At 35.8% G+C, this 25465-nt stretch overlaps 1 protein-coding gene across 2 annotated transcripts in view; it reads right to left on the minus strand.

Annotated features, from left to right (window-relative positions):
* Nucleotides 1-6269: 6269 nt before the first annotated feature.
* The window catches only part of NAA15 (N-alpha-acetyltransferase 15, NatA auxiliary subunit), an 85196-nt gene continuing 66000 nt past the window's right edge, over nt 6270-25465 (minus strand). The window contains exons 15-20 of one of the 2 annotated variants that reach the window (XM_044268061.1): nt 24713-24906; nt 19909-20017; nt 17696-17794; nt 11675-11818; nt 10645-10742; nt 6270-8703 (exon numbers count right to left, since the gene is read on the minus strand). In XM_044268061.1, the coding sequence (XP_044123996.1) occupies nt 8503-8703; nt 10645-10742; nt 11675-11818; nt 17696-17794; nt 19909-20017; nt 24713-24906 (845 nt within the window). In that variant the 3' untranslated portion in view covers nt 6270-8502. Of the gene's footprint in view, nt 8704-10644; nt 10743-11674; nt 11822-17695; nt 17795-19908; nt 20018-24712; nt 24907-25465 lie in introns of both variants that reach the window. The other variant, XM_044268060.1, reaches the window with a different exon arrangement.

A 25465-nucleotide genomic window follows, 5' to 3' on the forward strand; every position in this document is an offset into this window, starting at 1 on the left:
AAATGAATATTGCCAAATTGCCCTCATAATGACTATCAATTTATACTACCGAAGACAGTACCTGAGAGTTCTATGTTGTTTTTCAACATCCCCGCCAACATCTGATATTCAGACCTCTAAAATATTACCATCTTGACTAACACAAATTTTAATAACTTGATTTTGACCCCATTGATCCTAATTGTTGCAGAACTTTGATTTCCCAACATTATTATCTTCTACTCCTAACTTTCTATTATTTCTTGGTCTCTTTTGTTAGTTTCTTTTCCTCTACCCACTTCTCTTGGCATTGCAGGTCATCATCTTTGTTTATTCTCTTTTGAGCAGTCTTGTCCAGCTTACACTACTCACAGCTAATTCCTCAAATCTACAAGTCACCTCTCTTCTAAACTTCAGACCCATATGCCTAGCTGCCTACTAATCTTATGGGACTTACATGTATAAACAAGTAAAACTCATTCTGAAAAGACCTCTCGTTCCCCCTCAATTTCTTCTTCCCAACTCTTACTGCTTAATGATACTCTCAAAGACAAAGTGTTTCATGTCCAAACACTGGACATCATTAACTTTTACTTCTCCATCCACTGCCCTCTCCCCTCCAACAAGTCGACTGATTTTTTTTTTTTTTTAAGATTTTATTTATTTGAAGACAGAGGAGAGAGACTGGGAGAACGAATGGGAGGAGGGGCAGACTTACTGCAGAGCAGGGAGCCGGACTCTGGGATCAAGACCTGAGCCAATGGCAGATGTTTAACCAACTGAATCACCCAGGTGACCTGTAAGTCCCACCTTTTTAACATCTCTTGTATCTTGCTCTCCTCCCCATACTTAACTGTTGTTGTCCTTACCACTTTTTGCCAGAGGTTATACTGATCAGAAAACAAGCACTTTGGAGTTAGAAACACCTGGGCTTAAATGCAGATTTTTATCACTTACAAACTGTGTGACCATGAGCAAATTATAATCAAGCTTTCTGTTAAATAGGAACAATATCTACATCATGTGTTCTCTTCAAGGATTAAATGAGCTAACAAATGCAAAGTGCTCCCTACATTGCTCAGCACACAGTAAGAACTCAGTGATAGCTATTCTTCATTAGCTCAACTTGAGTGTTGTGATTAGCTTTGGCGTCTCCAATCTTTCTCCCCGCCCTCATAATCACAATGCGAGCAGAATTCACTCATTTACCCTTCCCTCTTTCTTCAGTAACTTTCCTCTGTTTACACAAAGCCAAATCAAGCCTTCTAATAAATCATCTAACACACTTTAATCTGAGCCCCAGCCTCATTTCCTAGATTCTATTCTCACTAGTTTACATAGTCCCTGAATACATGTTTCATGTATCTGTGCCTTTAGGTATATGCTACCTACTATATATCTAGGAAACTGGTCTTTATCTTTCCAAGTTCTAGGGAATATTATGTCAAGCTTTTCCTAGCCCATTCAAAAAGAAATGAGTACTGATTCCAGGGGCTTATAAATTGCTGCTGTACTCATTTATTGATTTGTCTGTCTCCTTTACTAGCCTGTAAAAAATGTGAGAGCAAGGACTAGATCATCTATTTCCAATATGAAGCACAATACCTGGGGGTAGTAGGCATTCATTAACTACTGGATAGACACTGGAAGGACACTGGAACTGGCCTAATTCCACACCTTCTAAATAACTTTAAACTGCAGAAATCTGTCAAGTTCGCTAACACCAGTAAACGTTTCCAAGAATGTCAAAATGATCACTGAAGGATGTAGGTATTACAGGTGGGTTTTTCTACTGTGAGAAAAGACAAAACAATGTAAAGTTCTCATGTGAAGTAAAATACTATGTGAAGTAAAATACTTCATTTTACTATGAAGTAAAATAAAAAACTGAGCTGTCAGTATCCAGATAAAGATTATAAACTATTTCCTGAATATGCTGGTCAACAAATAAGGATAACCAAGTCAAATACAGAAAAGAACACCGTTTTGCAAACAATAGTATTTATAATGAATGCTTACTGTGTGTCAGGTCAGGCCTTGTGCTAATCATTTTCTATACAGTATATATGTTACTTAATCCTTCCAACAACTATGAACTAGAAATTCTTTTTATCTTGCCTAAGGGAACTGAACCAGGAGTTAAACCTAGTTCTGTCTCACCTAAAAGCTTATGTTCTCAACTATATCACACTATTGTACCAAGCCACAAAGTGGGCATTTAGTCACAAGGATCAGAGAAAAGTAACTAACACATAAAGCCAGGCTTCTATGTAAAAAGACTAAAACAATTTAGATTTTCTAGTTTGCAAAGGTGAGGGAAGATCATCCACCTCTAGGAACTCAAGAATGGTGACAAACAGTATTAAAACCAGACTCGTTTATCAAATCCTTTAACCAGCCAAGAACAAGCTAGACAGAATTGAGGCTTGTCTATAAAACAATTCCTATTTTACTAAAAAAAAAAAAAAAAAAAACACACTAGATTGGATAGTTTTGGGTTACCTACCCAGAATGTTTTTTCAACAGATCTCACAAAGCAGGTTTTAGTTTGATATAGGACTGCATGTTACATAAATCTCCTTTCCAGGTTCTACACTAACAGGCCAACACTTAGCTTTGAATTCTGTCTAAGAATCATGGTTCCTTTCACATCTGATCTGTAACAGTAATCCACTCGTTTATAGAAAATGTCCTTTAGGGAGAAGAAACACATGTATTTGATTGGGGATTAGGTATGCATGGATTTCCAGGGAGTACTATCTAGCACCCATTCTTATTTAAAAGTCCATGCTCTGCTTTGGTACTCATCCACTCAAAAATTCAAGTATCTATCCACGGCAATTATGTTTCAAAACTTGCTTCAATGAAGACAAGTTACCGTGACATCCAATAAAACTATTAAGTGATTTTTTTTTTTCTTTGAATACCAGCATCTCTGGTAGTACAGTGGCAGCATGATTTAAGTAGGGAAGTCTGTCATAGACTTTGAAGAGTCTTGACAGAAGCTTGACAAAGGTCTTGACAGAAAATTCAAAACTAAGTTCTTCCCCTTAATGCTAAGATGGGGGAAAGTTCATCTTTTTGCACTTACATAGTTGCTTCCTTCTTCAAGCTAAGGAAAAAACTCAGTACTATAAAATATTTTAAATTTCAAAGACAGTGGTCCTCAACGTTGGCTACACCTTAAAATCACTGTGGGGTATGAGGGAAAGGAGACAATGACCCATGCCCAGGCCTGACTCCAGATCATTCAAATCGGAATCTCTGCAGGTAGGCCCAGGTATTGAGGGTTGTCTTTTTTAAATAGTGCCCCTGAGACTTTAATAAACAGGGTTAAATTTATGACATAAAAGGATTTAACTGCCTAGCTTAAGATCAACTGTGGACCACAACTTCTCCTTGTGATGAACACTGGCTGTAGGTCATGTGACTACAGCTAACCATTGAAGACCCTACCCCAGTGTCTCCTTACTTATAATGACTAAAAGTAGAGACAGTAGGCTATAGACAACAGAGCTCTCTAGATAGGTAGTTGGTGTGTGTGTTACCAATCCCTTTAAAATGTTGGAAAGATGAAAAGCAACCACTGAATGACAATCTCTGTAGTGACTTAATTCCACGGGATGAGATGTTACCTGGGTGGCTGGTTGCTAAAGACATGAAGGATGAGTAGATTCGCTGCTAACTTATGCGACAATGAACAGGCAACTGAAAAAGTTAGAGGATGGTCCTCCAGTCATCTGCTTCCTACAAGGCCAGTCACAACCATTCCATTGACAAACTACAGGAAAGAAACAAAAATTAGATGTGAGAAATGTACTTAGAATAAGTAAAATATAATGATCTGTGGTATTTTGAGGAAATTCCCAAAGACCAAGAGAGAAGCACAAGATGAATGGGAATACCCTAAATCAGATCTAAGCAAATTATGCTTAACAGTAAAAAATGCCAGCTGAATATGTTTCTGAATACTTCTACTACTGTTATTAATGTATAGTAAATTTTATTAGAAGTGAATGAAGGGAAGAATTAGCAGTTTGTATATCCATAGTTCAGAACTTCAAATATAAGATATGGGAGATGTTTTTTTTTTTACTTCTTTAAATGGCTCCTTTTTCATTTTTAAAGATATCAAACAGTAGTCTGACTACTAGCAGGCAAGTAAGTAGTTTGAAAGAAAGAAAAAAAGTGGTAGCTAATTTAATTACTCATTATTAATGAAGAAACACCAGAGTTCTGGAAAAACACTTTAGAAAACCCAGCACCTATCTCCGTTGTGATGAAGCATCAAGCATTAAGCAATGGACCTGGTAAACTTGCAGATTAAACAAGTGGCTAGTTCATAAAAGCCCTTTAGGAAACTATAGTAGACTGGAAAGATAACACAGAATGGTGTGGAGAAAGGCTTCTTGTTTGTTAAGACAATGTACAACTAGATATAGAAGGCAAATGTAATTATTAGCTGAAAGCAAGCCAGGGGACCCAAATCATATTCCCCAAATCTCTTTGCTCCTATGTTGTTTCTAAAGGAGAGGATAATTTGAACTTACTGAGACCAAGCTGATTTAGCAACAGAATATACATCACAGGAAAATTTTCATCACATACTCAGGCTCAAGATCACTATTTTTTAGTTAAGAATTGTACCACCTGTGTGAAATAACACAGACTGTTAAAAAAGACACAAGGCCTAATATAAAAAATACAAGAACTACATTACAGTCTTTGTTAGACTGCCAAGTACCAACTTTACTTTTGTTTTACAAGCCACCTTAAAACAGTCCATATTGTTTTTGGCATCTAGCACTCTAGGAAGAGCACTGAACATTAGTATTGCAAGCTTGACTATCACTGACAATTTAGTAAAAATTCTGATATAAACAGTACCAATTTTTTCTTCTGGCTACAGTCCCAAGATGGTGTCATTTCAAAGGCAATTGGATAAACTGAGGCTACAAACCGTGAAGACCCACTTTCTACCACATACTGCTCCCTTTCTTCCTGCCCACCTTTATGTCATCATAAAAGGAGTAGAACTTGATGGAGGTAGTAGCAGTGTTAACTAAGCTGTATAACCTACAGTATATAAGATACTCTTCTGCTTTATTGAAATGAGCATTTTCTCCCAAACCCTCTACACACTACCAAGATTTTTAACATCCACCCTGTAGGCTGCATACTAAAAAAGGTGAAAGTGCAATTCAATAAAGAACAATGGCCTTTTTCAAAAACGTTTTATTGCTATAAGTAGTGAGATTTCTTAATCATCAAAATTGGAACAAAACCTAAGGTTTTGTTATGGGGCAATACAGCCATTTCATGTGACTTTGTTTTTAATTTAGTTTTGGCAGTAGATTCAACAAAGTTTAGATGGTAGCTGGATGGCATCAAGAAAGCTTGCCTATAACTTCAAGTGGAGCATGAACTAGAACATGAAGACTAGCTTCCATCTGACAGGTCAGTCTTTCTTAGAACTCATTTCTTAGAGTTATTTCAAAATTTAAGGCTCATAGTTACTAAGTATACACGTTATCTGGTAAGAAAATTTAACACTTCACTTTTTACCTTTTCCCAAACAGACTCTACACATGGCAACTGGAATATTCCTAGAAATTGTGCAGGAGAGAGACTTCCCTGAATTTATCACCACCTACCTGAAACTAGACCACAATTTCTGGCCTCCTCTTACAATCACAGCTTTAATTTCACAGCTCTAACAGCAACACACCATGGAGTACAAACATCACTGGAAAACAAGGGCCTGATAAAACCCACAGAAAAGCTATTCCCTAATATTGGGACTACTTTTAGCCATACTATTATAGATCACACTTTGTGTATAATAAATATAGAAAAATGTTGAAAATGTAGGACTCAACCATCTAATTAAAGCTGAGTAAACTAACCTAGTCAGAATTTAATTTTTAAATGAGAAATGACAAGAGTAGTAAATATAAAGAAAAACAAAAATAACTTTACTTTCCTATGTTAATACAGGTCAAGGGACCCTTTCTTCTGAAAAGGGTTGATAACACCAGTTCTCAGCAATAAACATAAGGCACTTGTTTAGAATACAACATCACTGCATTCCCCCCCCACTTGTTTTTCTAACCCTGTTTTCCCCCACAGTATCATTTGGAATTAATAGAGTGAATGAGGCAAATGTGAGATGATCCAGTTAATACTACTCAGAGCAAGACAGTACAGTACAATGCTTTAGGGTTGCTGTCTGGACATAAAATGAACCCTGTCAAGATCTTCTGACACCAGACAATGTATCCACTATCAAGTAAACCTGAAAGAAAATAAAATATTTATTCAATAGTTCCAGTAAAATTGGGTTGGAGTACAATATACATGTTAGGAATTTAGCTCCTCACGGGTGGCATCTGCATCAAGAGTTCTGAGTATTTATGAATTTTCATTCTAAGACAATCTACATCATTTGAACATTATCAAGACAAATATATGGATTTCATTTCAATATACAGTAGAGTTTAAACATAATTCACACATATACCCCCTATTATATGGCTGGTGCCTCCTCCCAACACCTCAATAGTGGCAGAGGTAGCACTAGTGTTCTTTCCCAACAATAAGAACTTCAGTTGCCACTCATAGGAGAAGTTGAAAAAAAGTTTGTTTGTTTGTTTGTTTTTTGCCATCTGTTAAGATGTTCCTGAGACAGGGCCAGTTAAGAAAACATAACAAAGCACTGGAGTTCAGTTTGTACTTCTCTTTACATCACTAATTCGTTAGACTGGGACGCGGAATGCAGGTCACGTACTATGAAAGGTTGAGTTTAGCACAACTGTTCAGTCAGTAGGAGCAGAAGGTCTCCTGAAAATTCCCTTTAGAATATACGTCTTATAAACTTAAAGTACCACAAAAAGGTCAATTATATATACAATTGAGTCACTTAATTTGCTCGGATCTTGCAAACGCAATGAGAATATTGAGCCTGAGGCCGGTTCTCAGTATATAGGTTCAACATTTTAAGGCTCGTTTTCTCCATCAAAATTGCAGTATTCAGTTTTCCTCTCAAATGACGAGTTAGGAATTACATTCATAGTACCTGCCACCATCCTAGCCCTCGATGAAATCTTAATGCAGGAGAGGCACTACACCTGCATTACAGAGTTGCCCTGACACCGGCACTTGGCCCATCCTAAACGCTCCCATCAGCACTAGTTGTACAGCACGTTACATTGCCTCTGGCTTGCACCTCTGTTTCCACCTGTGTATTTTCACAGAAGCCCAACACAGATTAGTTGAAATATTCACACAACTGTTTTTCAAAACAATTTATTGCATCATATTTGGTACCTTATGTTTGACAACAAAAAGGAAATTACATCTGTAACTGCAGGAAAAAGAAGCTGGTCTGTTATTGAAAAAAAAAATCTTGGGCCCTTTAAAAATTACAAAGTCTTGGGCTTGCCTGAAACGACTGAGCAAGAAATATATTCTTAGAAATGTAGGGCTTCAAGTATTACAAACCTGTGACACTGTGGAAAAATTCCAGAGGTATCTAAACTGCAGCACTTTTTTTCTGCATATCGTGAACAAGGCCTGCTGAGGTTTTAAACTATTAGTCTCTTGATCAGTCATAGAATGGTAGTCAGGAGTTCTGCTCTTTAACTTCAAGCCACGGTAGATTTTCTTTTTTCACTCTTGGGTGAAAAAATTCATGCGTGCTAATTAGTTGGTGCCACATCACAGTGCATTTGGTTCTTGCATTACAGTTTTAACAAGTTTGGCCAAAACAATGCTGAAAGGTTTGCATTGCTATTTTAGTTCTTCAAGTTTTAGTTAAAATTGAGATTGTTCCAACTGGTTCCTTCAGTTAAAAACTGTGGTACAAGAACACCAAACTGATCATGTACAGTGAATTTTGGAAACACAACAAGCGTATTGAACACCCTCTAGGTTTCTTATAGTTCTGCTTGGTATCTTTATGTCCCAGCTTCTACAACATCAAGCATCTGTTGTAGGTTTCTCTGTAAATAGTGATTCACATTGCATACTTCCTATGGTCAGAATCAACCCCGTAACAAAATCAGTCAGATGCTAAAGCCCCAACAACTCTTTGTGCTCAGTGAAAGAATCCAGTGCTAAAACAGCGTTTTTGCTGTCTGAGATATAGTAAAATCTCACAAGACAAATTTTAAAGTAATATTTCTGCCACACACCTGCTTTGTTAGCTGTAACAGCCTCCAGATTTTATATAAATTAGTTAAAAAACATGGGTGGGTAGGTAGGAATAGAATAAGGTATCTTCTTTTAATCCCTCAATTTTAGCAGCTTTTAATTTTTTAAGAAACTGAACCTATATCCTGTAATATGTTAGATATTTTATATATACTTTTTCAGCAGGATAAAAAAAACGTAAAACACTATTTGAAGGCAAGAACATTTACTCTTCTCATTCTGTGTAAGTTAGAGCAATGCAGCAGGTGCGTGACAAAAATATTATACACTAGATATGGTCCAAAGTCATTCCAATTGCTTGTTTAATGATGTTCAAATTTCATTGGCCAGTTCTTCAGTTTCTGCAGAACTATCTCCATTAACTGTGATCTTCATATCCTCTTCATATCCAGGAGGCATGAAAGCCAAAGCATAGGGGAAAAGCTTATGACAATTTGCTCTATAAACTTCAGCAGCTTCTTTACAGTCTCCTAGGCTACCATCACACAAGGCTTCTAATACCTCCATACAAGTCTAAAGAAAGAGAAAAGGTCATGTTATAACTTGTCAAAGAAGAAGTTTGTGCTGTGAATTCATTAGACATTTCATTATCCAGATTTTCAAAAACACACATATTTAAGATACACAAAAGCATTTCACTTGCACATATATATCCCGTAAGAATTAGTTTCTTTGGAACTGCAGGGTTTATACAAAAGGATGAATTTTGTTGGGCAAGCAAAGTGTGTAGGGTGCTGCATTTAAAGACCCACTCATTCTGACCAAGTGCTCAAACCCAGGTGGAAACCCTGCCTCAGCCCAGGCTGGCCCTATATATAATGCAAAAATTTCTATGCTAACGTCAGTTACTTACACCTTTCACAGTTTTGTTTTGTTTTTTAAGAGGCTTAGAGATAGTTGACAATATCAAACACTGTTTTTCACCCTTGTATTTAAATTGTAGGTTTCCCCATTAACAAAGCAGGAAAGGAAGTCTCAAACCAAAGGGCACATACACAAGAAAAATTTGTTCACATAAACTGACAACCGTTTCAACCAAACCCCTTAGTGTATCTTCTTCTATTTTAAAATATCTTATATGATGACTTGCATTTCCTATGTTTTATCTTTTCACCTGAAAAAACATTATGTTGTTTGCAGATATATAGTATCCAACAACTTCGCCACTCTAGAAATGTTCTAATCTAAATGATGTATTAAAATATTAGCAATCAACAAGTCAAATGTTTCTTTTTTTTTTTTTTAAGTCAAATGTTTCTTGAAGGTATTTACTTCATATGCCATTAAAGCAATACTTCAAATGCTTATTTTGTCTGGTTAATTATCACAGGAAGTAACACTATGTCCTTTGTTTTTAGTCTGAACTAGAATCTGTATTTTGCAAGACATCCATGTATCTTTTACTCTATTTAATTTTATGTCACATTACAAGTTATGAAATGAGTGTTTTAATTTGACCCCTGGCATATGCATCTTCAGTATGTCAGAATCTTCACCGAGGGGGCGCCTGGGTGGTTCAGTCAGTTAAGCGAATGACTCTTGGTTTCTGCTCAGGTAGTGATCTTGGGTGGTACTATCCAGCCCTGCATGGGGATCATTCAGAGTCTACTTAAGATTGTCTTCTTCCGGGACGCCTGGGTGGCTCAGTGGGTTAAAGCCTCTGCCTTCGGCTCAGGTCATGATCCCAGGGTTCTGGGATCGAGCCCCGCATCGGGCTCTCTGCTCTGCAGGGAGCCTGCTTCCTCCTCTCTCTATGCCTGCCTCTCTGCCTACGTGTGATCTCTGTCTGTCAAACAAATAAATAAAATATTAAAAAAAAAGATTGTCTTTTTCCTTTGTCCCTCCCAACTCCTGTGTGCATGCATGTGCACTCTCTCAGTAAATAAATTGTTAAAAAAGAGCCTCACAGAGACCACTGCTTGCTCAAAAATGCAGACAGGGCGGTGCCTAGGTGGCTCAGTCGGATGTGCATCCGACTCTTGATTTGGGCTTGGTCCATGATCTTGGGGTGGTAAGACTGAGCTGGCCTGCTTGGGATTCTCCCTCCCTCTCTGCCCCTCTCCCCAACTTACATACACACTCTCTCTAAAATAAATAAATCTTTTAAAAAATGCACAGATATGAATGAAGAGAAATCTAAAATTAACTATGGAATATATATATATGATTTTACTAAAACACATATCTAGAAAAAAAAGTAACAGATGTGGAACTAGCTCTTGAATGCCAGATAGCCTGCTATGTGTGTGTACACAAAGAGACAATCCTACATAAATTTAAGATAAGGTTAGTTTCTGATATGTATTCATAATGGTTTGGTAAAGTATGCATAAATAACAAAAAAACAGTTACCTGGGTAAAAATTATTCTCTTTGTGAAAAGAGAAATTCTCGTTAAAAGAAAAACAGAGAAGTAATCAGGTACTCTTAATAGAGATTATGAGAAACTCTTTACCTGGAGGTTTCTGTTAGTGAGGGATTCATCAAGCGTTGTTGCCAACTCGACAGCTCGCTTCTGACTAGAAGGATCTAAATAATATACCATTTTGGCAGCTAAGGGACAAGTAAAAAGGAAATCTGTTTTATTTCAAAGTAAAATCAGCATCTTATCCTCTATCCATTCAAATATAAAATGTAACATAAATGTGTACTCAGTGAGGCACTTTATTAGAAAAATAGGAACAGTCATTTGAAACACTGTTTAAAAAAACCCTGATAGACCAAAAATAGCTTAACTAGGATTAAAATAAAAAAACTATGAAGAAATAAAATATTCTAATAATAGTTGTGTTTGTGCAGCAGAACCATGGATAGTTTTCTTTTTTAAATGAACATAATTTGGGGCTGAGGGGAATACTCCACAAAATGTGATGGGGCTGGGGATGTGGGAGGGAGACATCCAACCTTGATGGTATGGGCCAAAAAGCTGAACTCAGAATTCCACAAAGGCATACAAAGCTGCTGGCGTTCTTAGCCAGGTATTCTAAAAGCATCCTACTAATGCACTACCCACACGGTCCCATCAAGTCCAGACTCTGGACTGCCAGCATGGACCCCTGCCTGTGAAAAGGTTTCAAGTGTTCTGCATTGTTTAGTTTAATATCTTATATAAGCATGAGAAGTAAAAGATGATGGTCACATCCAAGTGAATTTTAAGAACACACTGAAGGGAGAAAGGAAAAAAAACAGAACTCTCCTCCCACCTTCACTATATATAATATATAGCTAAATGCAGTATACTTGCTTTGTTGTAAAGACAATGCTGAACCAGGAAAAACTACTGACCTTGTTGCACAGTAATAATTTTGTCTAAAAGATTTAAGTTTATAGGAAGCATATTTCAGCTGCCTATTTTCATAAGATTAAAATGTGAGATAATTGCAATACCTCTTCCACGAGAAATATGTAACCCTGTCACTGATCCATTACGATAAAAACTGAAATTGTTTTAGAAGGTTAAGATAAAAAGAAAATAATGTGATTACCTGATAATCTGTGTGGCAATGAATCAGAATTCCTTTTCAGAAAAGTTTCATTAAAATTCTTTGGATTCGTTGCTCCAAAAAGACGATTCATTTCTTGTTTTAATACTGTTCTAACTGTATCAGGTAAATCTTTACTTTCACACACTGCTGAACAAATTAAAAACAAACTCGATTAGTAGTTAGATACTCTAATACAGTTTGCAGAAGTTAAAAAATTATGTGGAAGAGTCTGATGAAATACAGCAATTATACATAAAAACTAGATGAATCTACTTATAATTCAACATTTAAAGAGCTTATTAAATAAATGTAAAGTGCGTGTTAGCAGAATAATCTAATGATTTTCTAATAGCATCCAAAGACATTTCACTGATAAATGATTCACTTTCAGAAAAAAACAGAAAGCAAGACAGATAATGAAAGATGTAATTCTGTAGCCTTCCAAGCCCAAAGGCCTGCCCCCCTCAACTTCAAATCAAGTCTGTAAAGTAGGGGGCTTTGATGACACCCACCTGATAAATACTGTCACAGTAATTATGTAGTACTGAAGACAACAGAATTTTCCTCACCTCCATCTTCTATACCCAAGTAAAGCATTATAAAATTTAGCAATTTTAAAAGACAATATGACTGACTTCATTGACCTTTATTTGCAGGGGCTATTTAAACGGAGTTATCAGGGCGCCTGGGTGGCTCAGTGGGTTAAGGCCTCTGCCTTCAGCTCAGGTCATGATCCCGGGGTCCTGGGATCGAGCCCCGCATTGGGCTCTCTGCTCAGCAGGGAGCCTGCTTCCTCCTCTCTGTCTGCCTGCCTCTCTGCCTACTTGTGATCTCTGTCTGTCAAATAAATAAATAAAATATTAAAATAAATAAATAAATAAATGGAGTTATCACTATATAATAAATTCTAAAGGATCAACAAAGTATTTTCCTGTAATGACTATGTGCTAGTAATAATCTTATTTCCAGGGCTTGGGATTTAGAGATGGAAAAGCTGACCCTCCCTGCCCCAAACGCTGACTGAATTTTGGTGGTTTTTTTCCCCCATCATTATTTTGGTATAGAGAGAGAGAGTCTGAAGCTTTGAGCCAGACAGACCTGGGTTTGGATCTAGGCTTGGACCAGTCACAACCTCTCTGAACTTATTTCTTAATCTATAAAATTGAGGAAACACCTAACCTAAAATGATCACAGTAAAGAAAGGTTACATATAAGAGAGCTAATATATAATAGCTAAATATATAATTTGACAAATTATTATTACTTTTATCATAGATTGAAAATATATCTTCCTTATGGTTAGGAACCACGGTGGTCACTTTTCAAATATCCTACTGATGAATATGTATCCCATGTATTTAACTCATTATGTGAAGCAAAAGTTGCACAGAACACTAACCCTAACTTTGTGTTATGCATTCTGGTATTTTCTACTCTATTTCTATTTTAGATTTTCAAATGGTAGTAATGACTTACTAAACTGCTTTCATTATCTCCCTAATGGATCACTATCCTAAGTTTAAAATTAAACATGAAATCTTGGGTAGTAAACATCTACATGAAATATTTCACATATTATTATTATGTACCTGAATAATTAATTATAAGACTTTTGTTGGTTAAATAATATTTCTTCTCTCATTCTATAGAATTGAGTGGTTCAATTAAATGAGGGCTTTTCTCCCCAATTAAATGAGTTACTAAAGAATATAGCTTAAACTCCATCATGGCTGTACTTTCAACTTTTGCAATTTATCAGTATTTGTTTTTCAGGGGAAGCAGGAGTACAGAGAGAACTCAAAGAAAAGTTGATAAAATAGATTATAGCCAATTACAATGAACATTATGTCAAAACCACGGATTTTCTATAAAATGTGGTACTTCCATGGGCTTTGTTGTTTTGCATTAAGTGCTTTCCGGACACTGTATGAAGATGGGAAAGTAATCGTATAGTTAGATTACAGTTGGTTACAGGTGGAAGCTAAGCTTTTCATGTTTTTATGATCTTCATTAAATCTGTTTTCCTCAGATTAAAACAATCTTCCCAGAAAAATCAAAACTGCTTTAAAAAAAAAAAAAAAGCCCACACAATTAAAAAATATATATATTTGGGATATATAAAGAGGAAATATTTATGTAACTCACAACTTCCATTAATAGCTATTTCCAAAAATATTTGTCACTAAATCACAAAATGTTTGAGGCAGACTCTGTTTACTCCCTTGTGTTATGTAGATTGGAACTATAATTTCCAGGAAGATACTAATTACAACAACAACAAAACTCTGCTGCAGTACAACTTAGAATGTTGTATGGAATTCTATAGAATGCAATTTTACCTGTATCTTTAAGGAAAGGAGCAACCGCAAATGTCACAATCTATTAGATAGGCTTTTATTGCTAAAGACTAGAGGGCTGCTGGATCAATCTAAAAATCCTTTGAAAGTGATTAAAACTAACAAAAAATATTGAGGTCTCAGGAAAATAAAAAATCCCAGACTACTTATCTTCCTTGCTATCTTCTGATAGAACAATGTCTTGTAAATCACGGAAAAGCAATACTTGATTGAGGAAAGGGTAATAAAACCTTCTCTAAGAGGCTTTTTAATGGAGTCTTTCAACATCTTAAAATTAAAATAATGGTTGGTTCATCCTAAAGCAGATTAAGTTAGTAATCATCAATGGTTAACAGTCGCACTGAAAAGGGGGCTGATTCTCAGCAAAAAGAATTTCTCTGGGGCACCTGGGTGGCTCAGTGGGTTAAGCCTCTGCCTTCAGCTCGGGTCATGATCTCAGGGTCCTGGGATCGAGCCCCACATCGGGTTCCCTGTGCTCAGCGGGGAGCCTGCTTCCCCCCCCCCACCGCCTGCCTCTCTGCCTACTTGTGATCCCTGTCAAATAAATAAATAAAATCTTAAAGAAAAAAAAAAGAATTTCTCTGGATTCCCAGGCTAGCTGGCATTTTCATTTATAATTTGGGTAGAAAATGCTCATATTTTTGGGACACCTGGGTGGCTCAGTCGGTTAAGCCGATGCCTTTGGCTCAGGTCATGATCCCAACTGGGATCTAGTCCCCTATCAGGCTCCTTGCTTGGCAGGGAGTTTGCTTCTCTCTCGGCCTCTGCCTGCTACTCTGCCTGCTTGTGCGTGCTCTCTCTCTCTGGCAAATAAATAAATAAAATCTTTTTTTAAAAAAAAGCTCATATTTTGTGTAAGCTAAAGACTACTCACTATTAGTTAAAGGACAACCTAAAAGTGATTACCACTCAAAACAGTAAAGTAGGTAAATGAGAGTATTAATGAAGTTTTTAGGAGAGAAATACATTAGTACAGAAGAAAAATAATCTGCAAATAAAAGAAAAAAGGATTTTGTACAAATGACAGAGGAAAAGACAAAAGATTCATTGTAGAACAAGATGACCAGTGATTTTAAAAGCATGTAAATGAATAATGAAACAACTGAATACCTAAGCTCCTATCTTTTACTTAGCACGAGCAGGAATGTAGTAGTTTAAGTTGCTCTAAGTCCTATAACTTAAAAAAAAAAAAAACTTGAAAATCATCTTCATAATTAAAAAGGGGAAAGGAAGATGACCTGTATGGTAAATTACTATGTAGCAGATACTAATTACATTGGTAGTATAACAACATTCGGAGGATTTTGAGGGTACTCATAACCAGCCTAAAATGAGTATATTTACTTGGAGAAGTTTCTATAACAAAACAGGTGTTGATGTACCTTTTTATCCCCATACTTCCCAGAAAGGTGTTACTGTGAGAATTTCTTTGTGAAGAAGGAGTTAGTATAATATAACTTGACATAACAAACGTGTTCTTGAAAAATTACTTCAAAGTTAGTGTTGTTTTTTTAAGTACCAAATATATTAGTTAAAGGAACCCTGTGGGGTATATCAAAGATGCCCCTACTCTGTGCCTTTGTAGTTTCACAGATATTTTTATACAGTATACACCTGTTTTTAACAGGGCAGTCTACCCAATTCTTGAAGGCTTTTTAAAGAGACAGTGCATCTTTATCACTCCAAATTATCATTTAACTGTCTAAATTTAGTCAAAATCAGAATTACTTTGTAACTCTCTTCCTGACAATGCTGTCATCTAAACACCTGGAGTAATGGGTATAGCTAACAGGGACACAAAATAATTCTACTCTTACATCAGGACCATCCTGCCTTTGTTCTTCTGAAATCCAAGAGCATTTTAATTCTTGAAAGAACTGTTCCAAAGAAACAGTCGTATGTTCATCAATCCACACACATACTGTAAGTAAATATATTCAGATACGCCACTTTTAATTCCTATTTCTAAGGTTAGTCTCCAAATCCATAGACTTTTATGTATTATTTTACTACGTTTTAAGAAAGAGCTGATTATACAGAATACAGTGTTTATATTAATTCTCAAAACAGCTTAAGTGCACTCCATCCTAACCAGGAATGGATTTAAGACCATTACTCTTGGCCTTCATCTTCTAACTCATTTCAAAAAGTTTAATACAAAAAAAGATACTAGAAATTTTATTTTCTCTAAATACAGCAATTCTGGGCTGCCTGGGTGGCTCGGTTAAGCCTCTGCCTTCGGCTCAGGTCATGATCCCAAGGTCCAGGGATCAGGACCCACATCAGGCTCTCTGCTCAGCAGGGAGCCTGCTTCCCCTTATCTCTCTGCCTGCCTCTCTGACTACTTGTGATCTCTCTCTGTCAAATAAATAAATAAAATCTTAAAAACAAAATAAATAAATATAGCTATTCTTTCTTCTATTTTCCATAAGGCGGTTATGTTATTTATTAATTTCATAATTTAAGAATCTGAGAATCATTCTATGATTCAGTGTCTACAACAGGAATCAATTTTTTTGACAAGCATAAATATAATTTAAGTAAGGTTTTATTTTTTCTCAGAAGTCAAAAGAATGTTCTTAATCAGGATAATTTAGCATTTCTCAAAAGACTGATTGGGAAGCCTGATTTACTCTCATTATTTAAATATGTAAGGATTCATATATGGCTGAGTATTCAGCAATGAGATAGGTAATTTAACAGTATTTGCAGATTGTTCTATTAAAAGATTCAGTCACTTAAAAATTAAAACTACCACCATCACTTGACTACAGAAATACTTTACTTTAAATGTATAGCTCTTTAGTATAAAGAATAATATGAAGACCTGAGCTCTCATTCCTGCTTCATTACTAATTATTTGTGTTACCTTGAATAAGTCATTTAATCTTTTAAGGGCCTAGATTTCTCAACTATAAAATGAAAAATAGGGGCGCCTGGGTGGCTAGTGGGTTAAAGCCTCTGCCTTCGGCTCAGGTCATGATCCCAGGGTCCTGGGATCGAGCCCCACGTCAGGCTCTCTGCTCAGCAGGGAGCCTGCTTCCTCCTCTCTCTCTGCCTCTCTCTCTGCCTGTCTCTCTGCCTCCTTGTGATCTCTGTCTGTCAAATAAATAAATAAAATCTTAAAAAAAAAAATGAAAAATAATTAGCATAAAATTCTACCTTTTACATTCTCAAATTCTTTATTTCTACTTCACATTAAAAGTAATGGATCTTACTATGAAAATATTTGAAAAGCAGTGACTGCCTTAAAGTTCTTTTAAATCTATATTTAGTAACAAAAATTTTATGACTCCAGGAATTCTGAAGACAGATATGCAAGGAGGTGGCTAGTCGATTTCAACAAGATTTTTCAATTTTAGAACGATTTATTAAAAAGCTTTACACAATGAGTATGATTCAAAGTTTCAACTTACATGTAACTTTTTAGAAACAGGAACAAAGGTTATTCTCAAATATTTGGACTGAACAATTCTATACCAAAATCATGTAACATTTCTAGCCTTAAAATAAAGACCTTCATCACAAAGAAAAGAATCCTGCTTTTCCCCTTAGCTAATTTAAAATCCATCAGCTTTAAAATGATTAAGTTAAATAGATCACTTATACAGTCACTATCCACTACTGTAATCAAATACTTAAATAATGTAAAACAAAAACATACCAGTACTAAAGAGTCGAATCATACACTCATGAAGCCAGGGATGACTAGAATCAATAGCAAATGCCCTCTTTACTGATTGTAGCATCAAAAGAAACTTTTCTATAAAAAGAAAAAGTAAGATATATTTTGATCATTTGATAAAATAAGCTGCCCTCCTTTGGAGGATTAATTTAGAGAATTACAAATAGAGAAACTAATTTACAGTCAATCATATGTGAACTGCAACATGACTGAAGCAAATGATTTCCTCAGATTAGAACATTAGCTAATATTTACCACACAATATTAAGAAAAAAATGTTTTATGAAGTACAAAAAATTTAGATAGCATTCAATAATATTTGAACTAATGCCATATAAACAAAACTTAAGCCATTTCTTAACCTCCTAATTTAATAGAAGTAAATGGATTTTCTGCACTACTTATAAAACTTCATTACTGATACTTCAGACTAGCTCTTTTCTTGGGTTTTGTGACATTCATATGAAATGGTTTCCCTCCTAATTTGGTGTCCTCTCCTAATCAATCCCTGGTTTTGCTTCCTCCTCAAAAGGTACAATATTCACCAAGGTTATGTTTTCAGTGATTTCTCATATTTTTCTACACTATCCCTACACACTCCCATGTTTCCCAAGCTTCAGTAGTGTTTCCATCTGTTGAATGGAAATTTCACCTGATTACTTACTACTGCACTTCCAAGTCCCATCTAAAAACCACTTCTTTGTTAAGACTTTCCGATTTGGTACCATTCTCCAAATAACAAAATTCAAAACTCCAGGCTCCTCTGACATTTCTTTTTCCCTTACTCCAACACTCAGAAAGCTAAAAATACTGCCTATCACACAACTACAGTGAATTCCAAATGCTGAAGAGCCCTTCAGAGGTTAAAACACAATCAAGAAGCCAATTGTAAGGAATTCAGATTGCCCTTCCCCACTTTAAGGAGAACAGCTTTTTTATACTTCAGGATTCTGTTTAAGAACATTTATTGTATTGCAGCACATGGGTGGCTCAGTAGGTTACAGGTCTGACTCTTGATTTTGGCTCAGGTCATGATCTCAGAATCATGAGATCAAGCCCTGCACTGGGTTCCTCCATGCATGGAGCTTTCTTAAGATTCTCTCTCCCCCTCTCCCCCCAACCCCCATATAGCTCCCATGCACTCTCTAAATAAAGAAAAGAAAGAAAAAGAAAAAGGGGAGTTGTGTTAACTTTTCTTTAGAAGTTTCTAAATTACTGGACTATTTATTAAATTTCTTTTCCAAATTACAACACAATCATTTTGGAAAACAGAAATATAATGGAAACCACTGTAATCACTCAAATCCATCAAAAGACCACCTGTTTTGTTTTTTTTTTAATCTATTTCTTCCTGGCCCATTCTCTATCTTACATCCCCATGTAAATATCTTAATAAAAATTAAAACCAAACTATAGTTTTGTGTCCTATTTCCAAGCAATGCTATACAGCAACCTTTACCCAACATTACTATTAATTACTTTGGATAAACTTGATTTTTTAATGGATACTCTATAGAGGTACCATTTTATTCAATCTCTTTTAGAACAGTTACACTGCTTGGAGCAAAAACCTTCTGTCAGATCTTACTAATCAATTTCTCTTCCCTTCAGGATGTGTCACCTTAATGATATACTTTTTCTTTTTTTTTTTAATGAACTACCTGGATTATAGCAATTCAATACCACAAAGTCTTAGTATCTATATATAGTCTAGGCATTCTAAGCAAGACAACCAAGAGGTTCCATTATCTTTTACCTGACTCGGACAATAGACAACCTCAACATTATTTAAGCATATTTGTGTTTTCTTAATGCATCTTCTTTTAGAAATATCCATTTTTTAAGATACACCTCAAGCACCACATCTTCTAACAACAGTTAATAATAACCAACATTTATTCAGTGCTCCCTCTGTATCAAGCACTAATCAAAGCTCAGTATCATTAACTAATTTTATCCACATCTATACATAACAACTACTGTATCTGACCTTAATCTTAGTTATGTATGTATATCTATTATTGATTTTAATGTCCTAGGAGACTCACAATATCGTACACATGTAACAGGCATTTCTGTGAGAAGCTACACTGGGAAAAACCCTATGGTGGTGAGAACACTGGATTTGGGTGACTATATCTAAGAAATACAGTGATCAATTTTGTCAGGGCCACTATACCCTAATTGCCTACCTTTCCTAAAGTAAATCTCAAAGGCAAAAAGATGCGTTTCTATCTTGTTCTTCACCAAGTTCTTCAACGGTGTTAAAAATTTAATAGCTTCTTCCAATGGAGTTTCAACCTAACAAAAATAAAAGATATTATACAAATGGAAGCAAGATGGGGAGAGGGGGAAAAGGATGTGACTTTATTCTATTAAAAACACTTCACTTTCTGGGTTTTTTCTTTTTGGTAAAAATCACTTACCCATTACCCAGAAATACTGTCATATTTTAACTTCCCATAATCTAAAGGAAGGGGAATTTGAACTCTACAACTCTTCACAGGTTTTTAACCATATATATTACATTATGTCTGGATAGAAACTATCCAACAAGTAAAAAGAAAGATAAAACAGAACCAGGCAAAGAAAGACAGTGAGATGAACAGGTAAGGTAGCCACGGGGTAGGATGGGGGGAGGACAGAGGAGAAATATTAAATAGGATGCAGAGGGGTTGAGAGAGAGATAGAGAATATTACAGAATGAGTCAACATTCTTTTTAAATTCAAAGTGAAGTATGATCAAGCTATTAAAGGCAGTAAAATAACCATTCTATCTTGCTTTGTTCTCATACAAATTCTATAGAATCCATATTTATTCCAATGCCATACTAATGGTGAGATAGCATTTAAAAGAAGATTTATATTTATTGAACTGTCTCTGTCATCCTTTATTAATTATGTAGATGTCATATTAATTATATACTTGTAATAATTCCTGGACAGGAAATACTTACTACATAATTGTGTTACTGTTACACTCCTAGACTGAGTGAGTATCTAAGACAAAATTCATCTCTGTAGACTGGGATGGGGCTGGAGAAGAATACCATATTTATCAGAAAGGCACTGAATATCCATGCCTGTATTTGCCTCGTCTCATCACAAAGGTAGTAAGATTTATCCTTGGTGGAATTTGTATTTGCCATAACAATCCCACATGCCTCTACCAATATGGTAATTGTGGTTTTACCAACACAGATTCTGGCTAAGGAAATTATTTCACAGCATTAAAAACAAACAAAGAAATAAAAAACACCGCAGGCAAGAAAGTGATGTCTAGGAGTTTTACCTTATACTAGCATGTAGGCAGCTGGCATTATTCTGAAGGACACATGCTCTAAACAAGAAATCACTATATGGCACTGTCAGTCTACTAGCCGTGGATACCAAGAGAAAGCAGGGAGTGAGGAGACCTCCTAAGTGTGCCTTTCTCATACATTTGTAGATATTTTGCTTCTTATTTCCACAATTTTATGTTCTACTGATTTGGGATTTGTGGTATACAGAGGAGAAAGGTGGAAAGGTAAAGAACTGAAAACTGAAATTGTAATGGAGCTGTATCAAGTTTTTTAAGACTTCCAGAGCACAGACTGAAATGAGGATCACTATAATGATCAGGGTAATTTACTACCAGGGAGATATGGCTGCTGTCACAAAATGGAAACGAAACAAGGAACATAAGGAAGCTAAGTCAATATGAGCATTTTACTTACTGAAATCTAAGTATTTAAGCTTAGAAAAAGAAAAGAGAAATTCTGCCTGCAATCCTAATAAAGAAGAACATATGCCACCACAAAAAAATCTGGACCTATTGTCCCCATGTTTCTGTGTGCCTCATATAGGTAAGATTTTTATCATTTTGTCTGACAAAACCATGCACATATGGTTATGTACATAACCATAATAAAGCTACGTACATTCTATATTCACATATACATAATGAAATATGAAGTTATATATACAAAAGCCTATCAACAGGGTTGAGTTCTACAATCAGTGTTTAAGATTAAAAAAAGAAAGAAAAAAGTACCATCAAGTCCCTAAAGGTGTAAAGACAAGATGCATAGAAATAAATCTCTCTCTCCCTCTCTCACAACTTTGCATTCTGTGCATGACAACCCTATGAAGTACCAAAATGAGACTCAATATAGCAAAATGTTCACACCGGGAGAGGCACACAGGAACGGACATGGACTAAACAAATGGTAGTCATAATTCCTTGGTCTCAAACTCAGCTAGGGCTCCTGTGTTCACTGAGTGGAGTACTGGATGAAAATTTCCAGAATTACGCATACTCATTTTTGTCTCTCAAGCTTAGATAGTCATGAAGATCTGAATTTACTTAAGTTGGAAGAGATACAGACTGGAACTGCATTGTGTTGATGGGCAATGTAAGATATTTGCAAAGGCAGTTTTGATCATATGCGATTTTTAAATTTATAAACTGATGTGAAGTCTAATCTGTATTACAATATGTTGTATAGGAATACATCTCCCTATACTCCCAGAGTAGCAACAGAAAGTTTAAAACTGTTAAACCCCATACAGACAGAATAATAAGAATACACTGATGAAGAGAAACGTCATGTCTGCACAGAAGGAAAAAAATAATCCAGCTGAGATGAATACTACCTGAAGGCAAGGAGGAACATAGCATTGGTGGTACATGAGGGAATTCATAAATACCAATTACTGCCTGATGGTAAGTTGGAGAAACAAAGATTTCAGGTTTATACTCAGCTAACTGAATATTAAAACTCACTAAACCTCTTCCTATTTTCTTTTTTTCTTTAAGTGGAATTAATGCTAACTTAATAATGCTTTTATTTTATATTACATATATAAAATCCTGAACTGGTGACACTAAATATACCATTAATAACACTAAGAATGATATAACATTAATAATGATAAAATATAGGATCACAAAAAATCGGAATCTAGACACTGTAAATCTAGATTTGGCAAGCAGCTTTTTAAACAGCTTACAATGCCAAACCTTACTATGATGGCTTGGTGTAATCTAGCACTGCCACCACACTGGGGATATAAGTAAGTGTGGATGCTAAGGGGGCATCCTGGAGGTAGTTATCCTAGGAAGAAAAGTGTGCCATATGCCTAACAGGCAAGAATAGAATATATTAAATGGCAGCCTATGAAACTTGGTACCTTTCACTGGGCTCTTTCCAAATAAAGCAATTTCTATAGGGATTATTTTCTTCTGAGACTATAAAATCTCTAGCTATAAATAATTAGACTATAACTTGGTATCTGGCCCAAAAGCAGCTGTGATACAGTGGACACAAGGTCAATAGTCTATAAGGAGGCTTGGTATAAAAATTCTGCTCTGTGGGGGTAAGTAATCTTTATCAGACAGTGACTAAGCAATCCAAATAGATCCTCTCTTTAAGAAGTATAATGGAAGATATGAAGTGTTACAAAGAAAAGTCATTAGGAAAAATTATGGGCTATAGAGAAAGCATGTAGAAAAAATGGTGGTGGCACAAAGTCAGTGACAATGGTAAAAGTGGTAGTAATAAAGAAAGCTGAAGCATAAAGATGGAAAGCTCTTAAAGCTGATATTACCCCTGAATAACTATAATTCTCCATGAGGCCTAAAAGGTCAATTTTCTGTGTTTCCTCACTATTTTGTATATTCTTCCAATAAACTCTCAACAATAAAAAGGTAGTACTTTTGCTCCTAGAAGTTATACATTTACTTGTGAAAAGATGTCAATATATCCTTTGAAATCCAAGCTAGATTTCTCTATGGTTCTTAGCAATACTGCTTTGAGATATTATCGTCCATCTGCTCTGATTTGATCCTAAAACTATTTTTCAACTCTACTTATTAGGTATTATAATTTTTCTTAGTTATAAGGCAGTTGATTTTGACTTTTTAATTACTAATGAGGCTAATACTGAACCCTAGTGCAATGTGCGTACTGTATTTACTGCTTTAACATAATAAACTATGCAATTATTTTCACATGGAGTAGCCCAACACCAAGGACCAGAAGAAAACTGCATGGATATGTTACTAATCAAAATGGCTTATCTGACAATGAATACCTTGGTTTCAGCTTAACAGTAAATAACGGCAGATATGACTTTTGGCGTGGGGGAAGATATTTAGGGGCTTTTAGAGAGATTAGGTTCAAAACACAAAGTCCAATAAAGAAATACCGTGAACTGACACACTGGTGAGAGATAAGTTCAATTTGGTCCAGATATAAAAAGTTGCATGTTACCGCTTTTAAAAGATGCTTCATTCTTTGCACATAAAGTTCCTTTAATCCTAACATCCCGGGCGCCTGGGTGGCTCAGTGGGTTAAGCCGCTGCCTTCGGCTCAGGTCATGATCTCAGGGTCCTGGGATCGAGTCCCACATCGGGCTCTCTGCTCAGCAGGGAGCCTGCTTCCTCCTCTCTCTCTCTGCCTGCCTCTCTGCCTACTTGTGATCTCTCTCTGTCAAATAAATAAATAAAATCTTAAAAAAAAAAAAAAAATCCTAACATCCCTGCCTAGTAGGGATTTTTTCCTAGTCCCATTTTATACAAGAGAATATCATCAGAGAGGTCAGACAAAGTGTCCAAGACACACAGTGAAGTACAAGTGCTGATATGTGGACCCAGATCAGAATGACTCAAAAACCCAAACCTTCCACTATACCATACTAGATTACTCTGGATCAGGATCATTATTCCAAGAAAGAAAAAAAGACAGATAGGAAGACAGAAAGACAAACAGACAGAAAGACAAAGGAAGGAAGGAAGGAAGGGAGGGAGGGGAAGGAGGGGAAGGAGAGACAGAGGGAGAGGGAAAGAAAGAAAGATTAAGAAAGAAAAAGAGAAAGAGAAAGAAAATAGACAAAAAATTAAAATGATTTTTCACTCTAAAATCTATAATCAAATTAGTTAAATAAGACAGTATAAAATGACAATAGCTGGTCACAAGATTTCACTCAATTGTGCTCAACACTATTATTAAGTACCTTGGCTAGTTTCTCAGGGATAAGCTCTTCTTTTGGACCTCCAATTTCCTCATCATCATCATCCTTTTTCTTTTTCTGATTTCTCTGCTGCTTTTCTTTTTCTGCATTTTTTTTCTCTTCTTCTATCTGGGCTTTCTTTTGAGCTCTTCTTTGTTTATTCCGTAGCTTCTTTAGTTCTTTGTCAGACATGTTTGCTATAGGCAATATGTTAATTAATGAAAAGCATATTAATCAGGTTAGTAATGATCATTCACTAATTTAACATTCTCATTAAAACTCCCAGACAAAATATGACATGTTATACAAGTTCATGTGCCTATGTGTACCTTGCCATTTAATGGTTCCACAATGGCTAGAGAACACTGTGATCCCTTCAAAAAAACATTCTGAAACCAGGTGGAGACCTGGTGTCGCAATCATAGCAAAACATAAAAGCATACAAGTTCCCCCAGCAATCTTATTCTTGCAGTTCTAGAAATCTAACAAGCTGTTTCATATTTCTATGGCCTTAGACTACACTTTTTTTAGTCATGCCTCTCTAACCTTGTGAGTTACTCATTCTCTATACTCAACTGCTGCTACTATGACATATGTATTTGCTTGTCACAATACTTCATTTATACATGTGCTTCTCTTTTAGACTGTGAATTGGTGAAGAGACCCTGTCTTACTCATAAATTTTGTATTCTCAGGGCCTACCAGAATACTAGCAGAATATACAGAAAATATTCAAATATTTGTTCATGGAATAAT

The sequence above is a fragment of the Neovison vison genome, chromosome 11 (assembly GCF_020171115.1).
Source record: "Neovison vison isolate M4711 chromosome 11, ASM_NN_V1, whole genome shotgun sequence".
Classification (NCBI taxonomy): Eukaryota; Metazoa; Chordata; class Mammalia; order Carnivora; family Mustelidae; genus Neogale; species Neogale vison.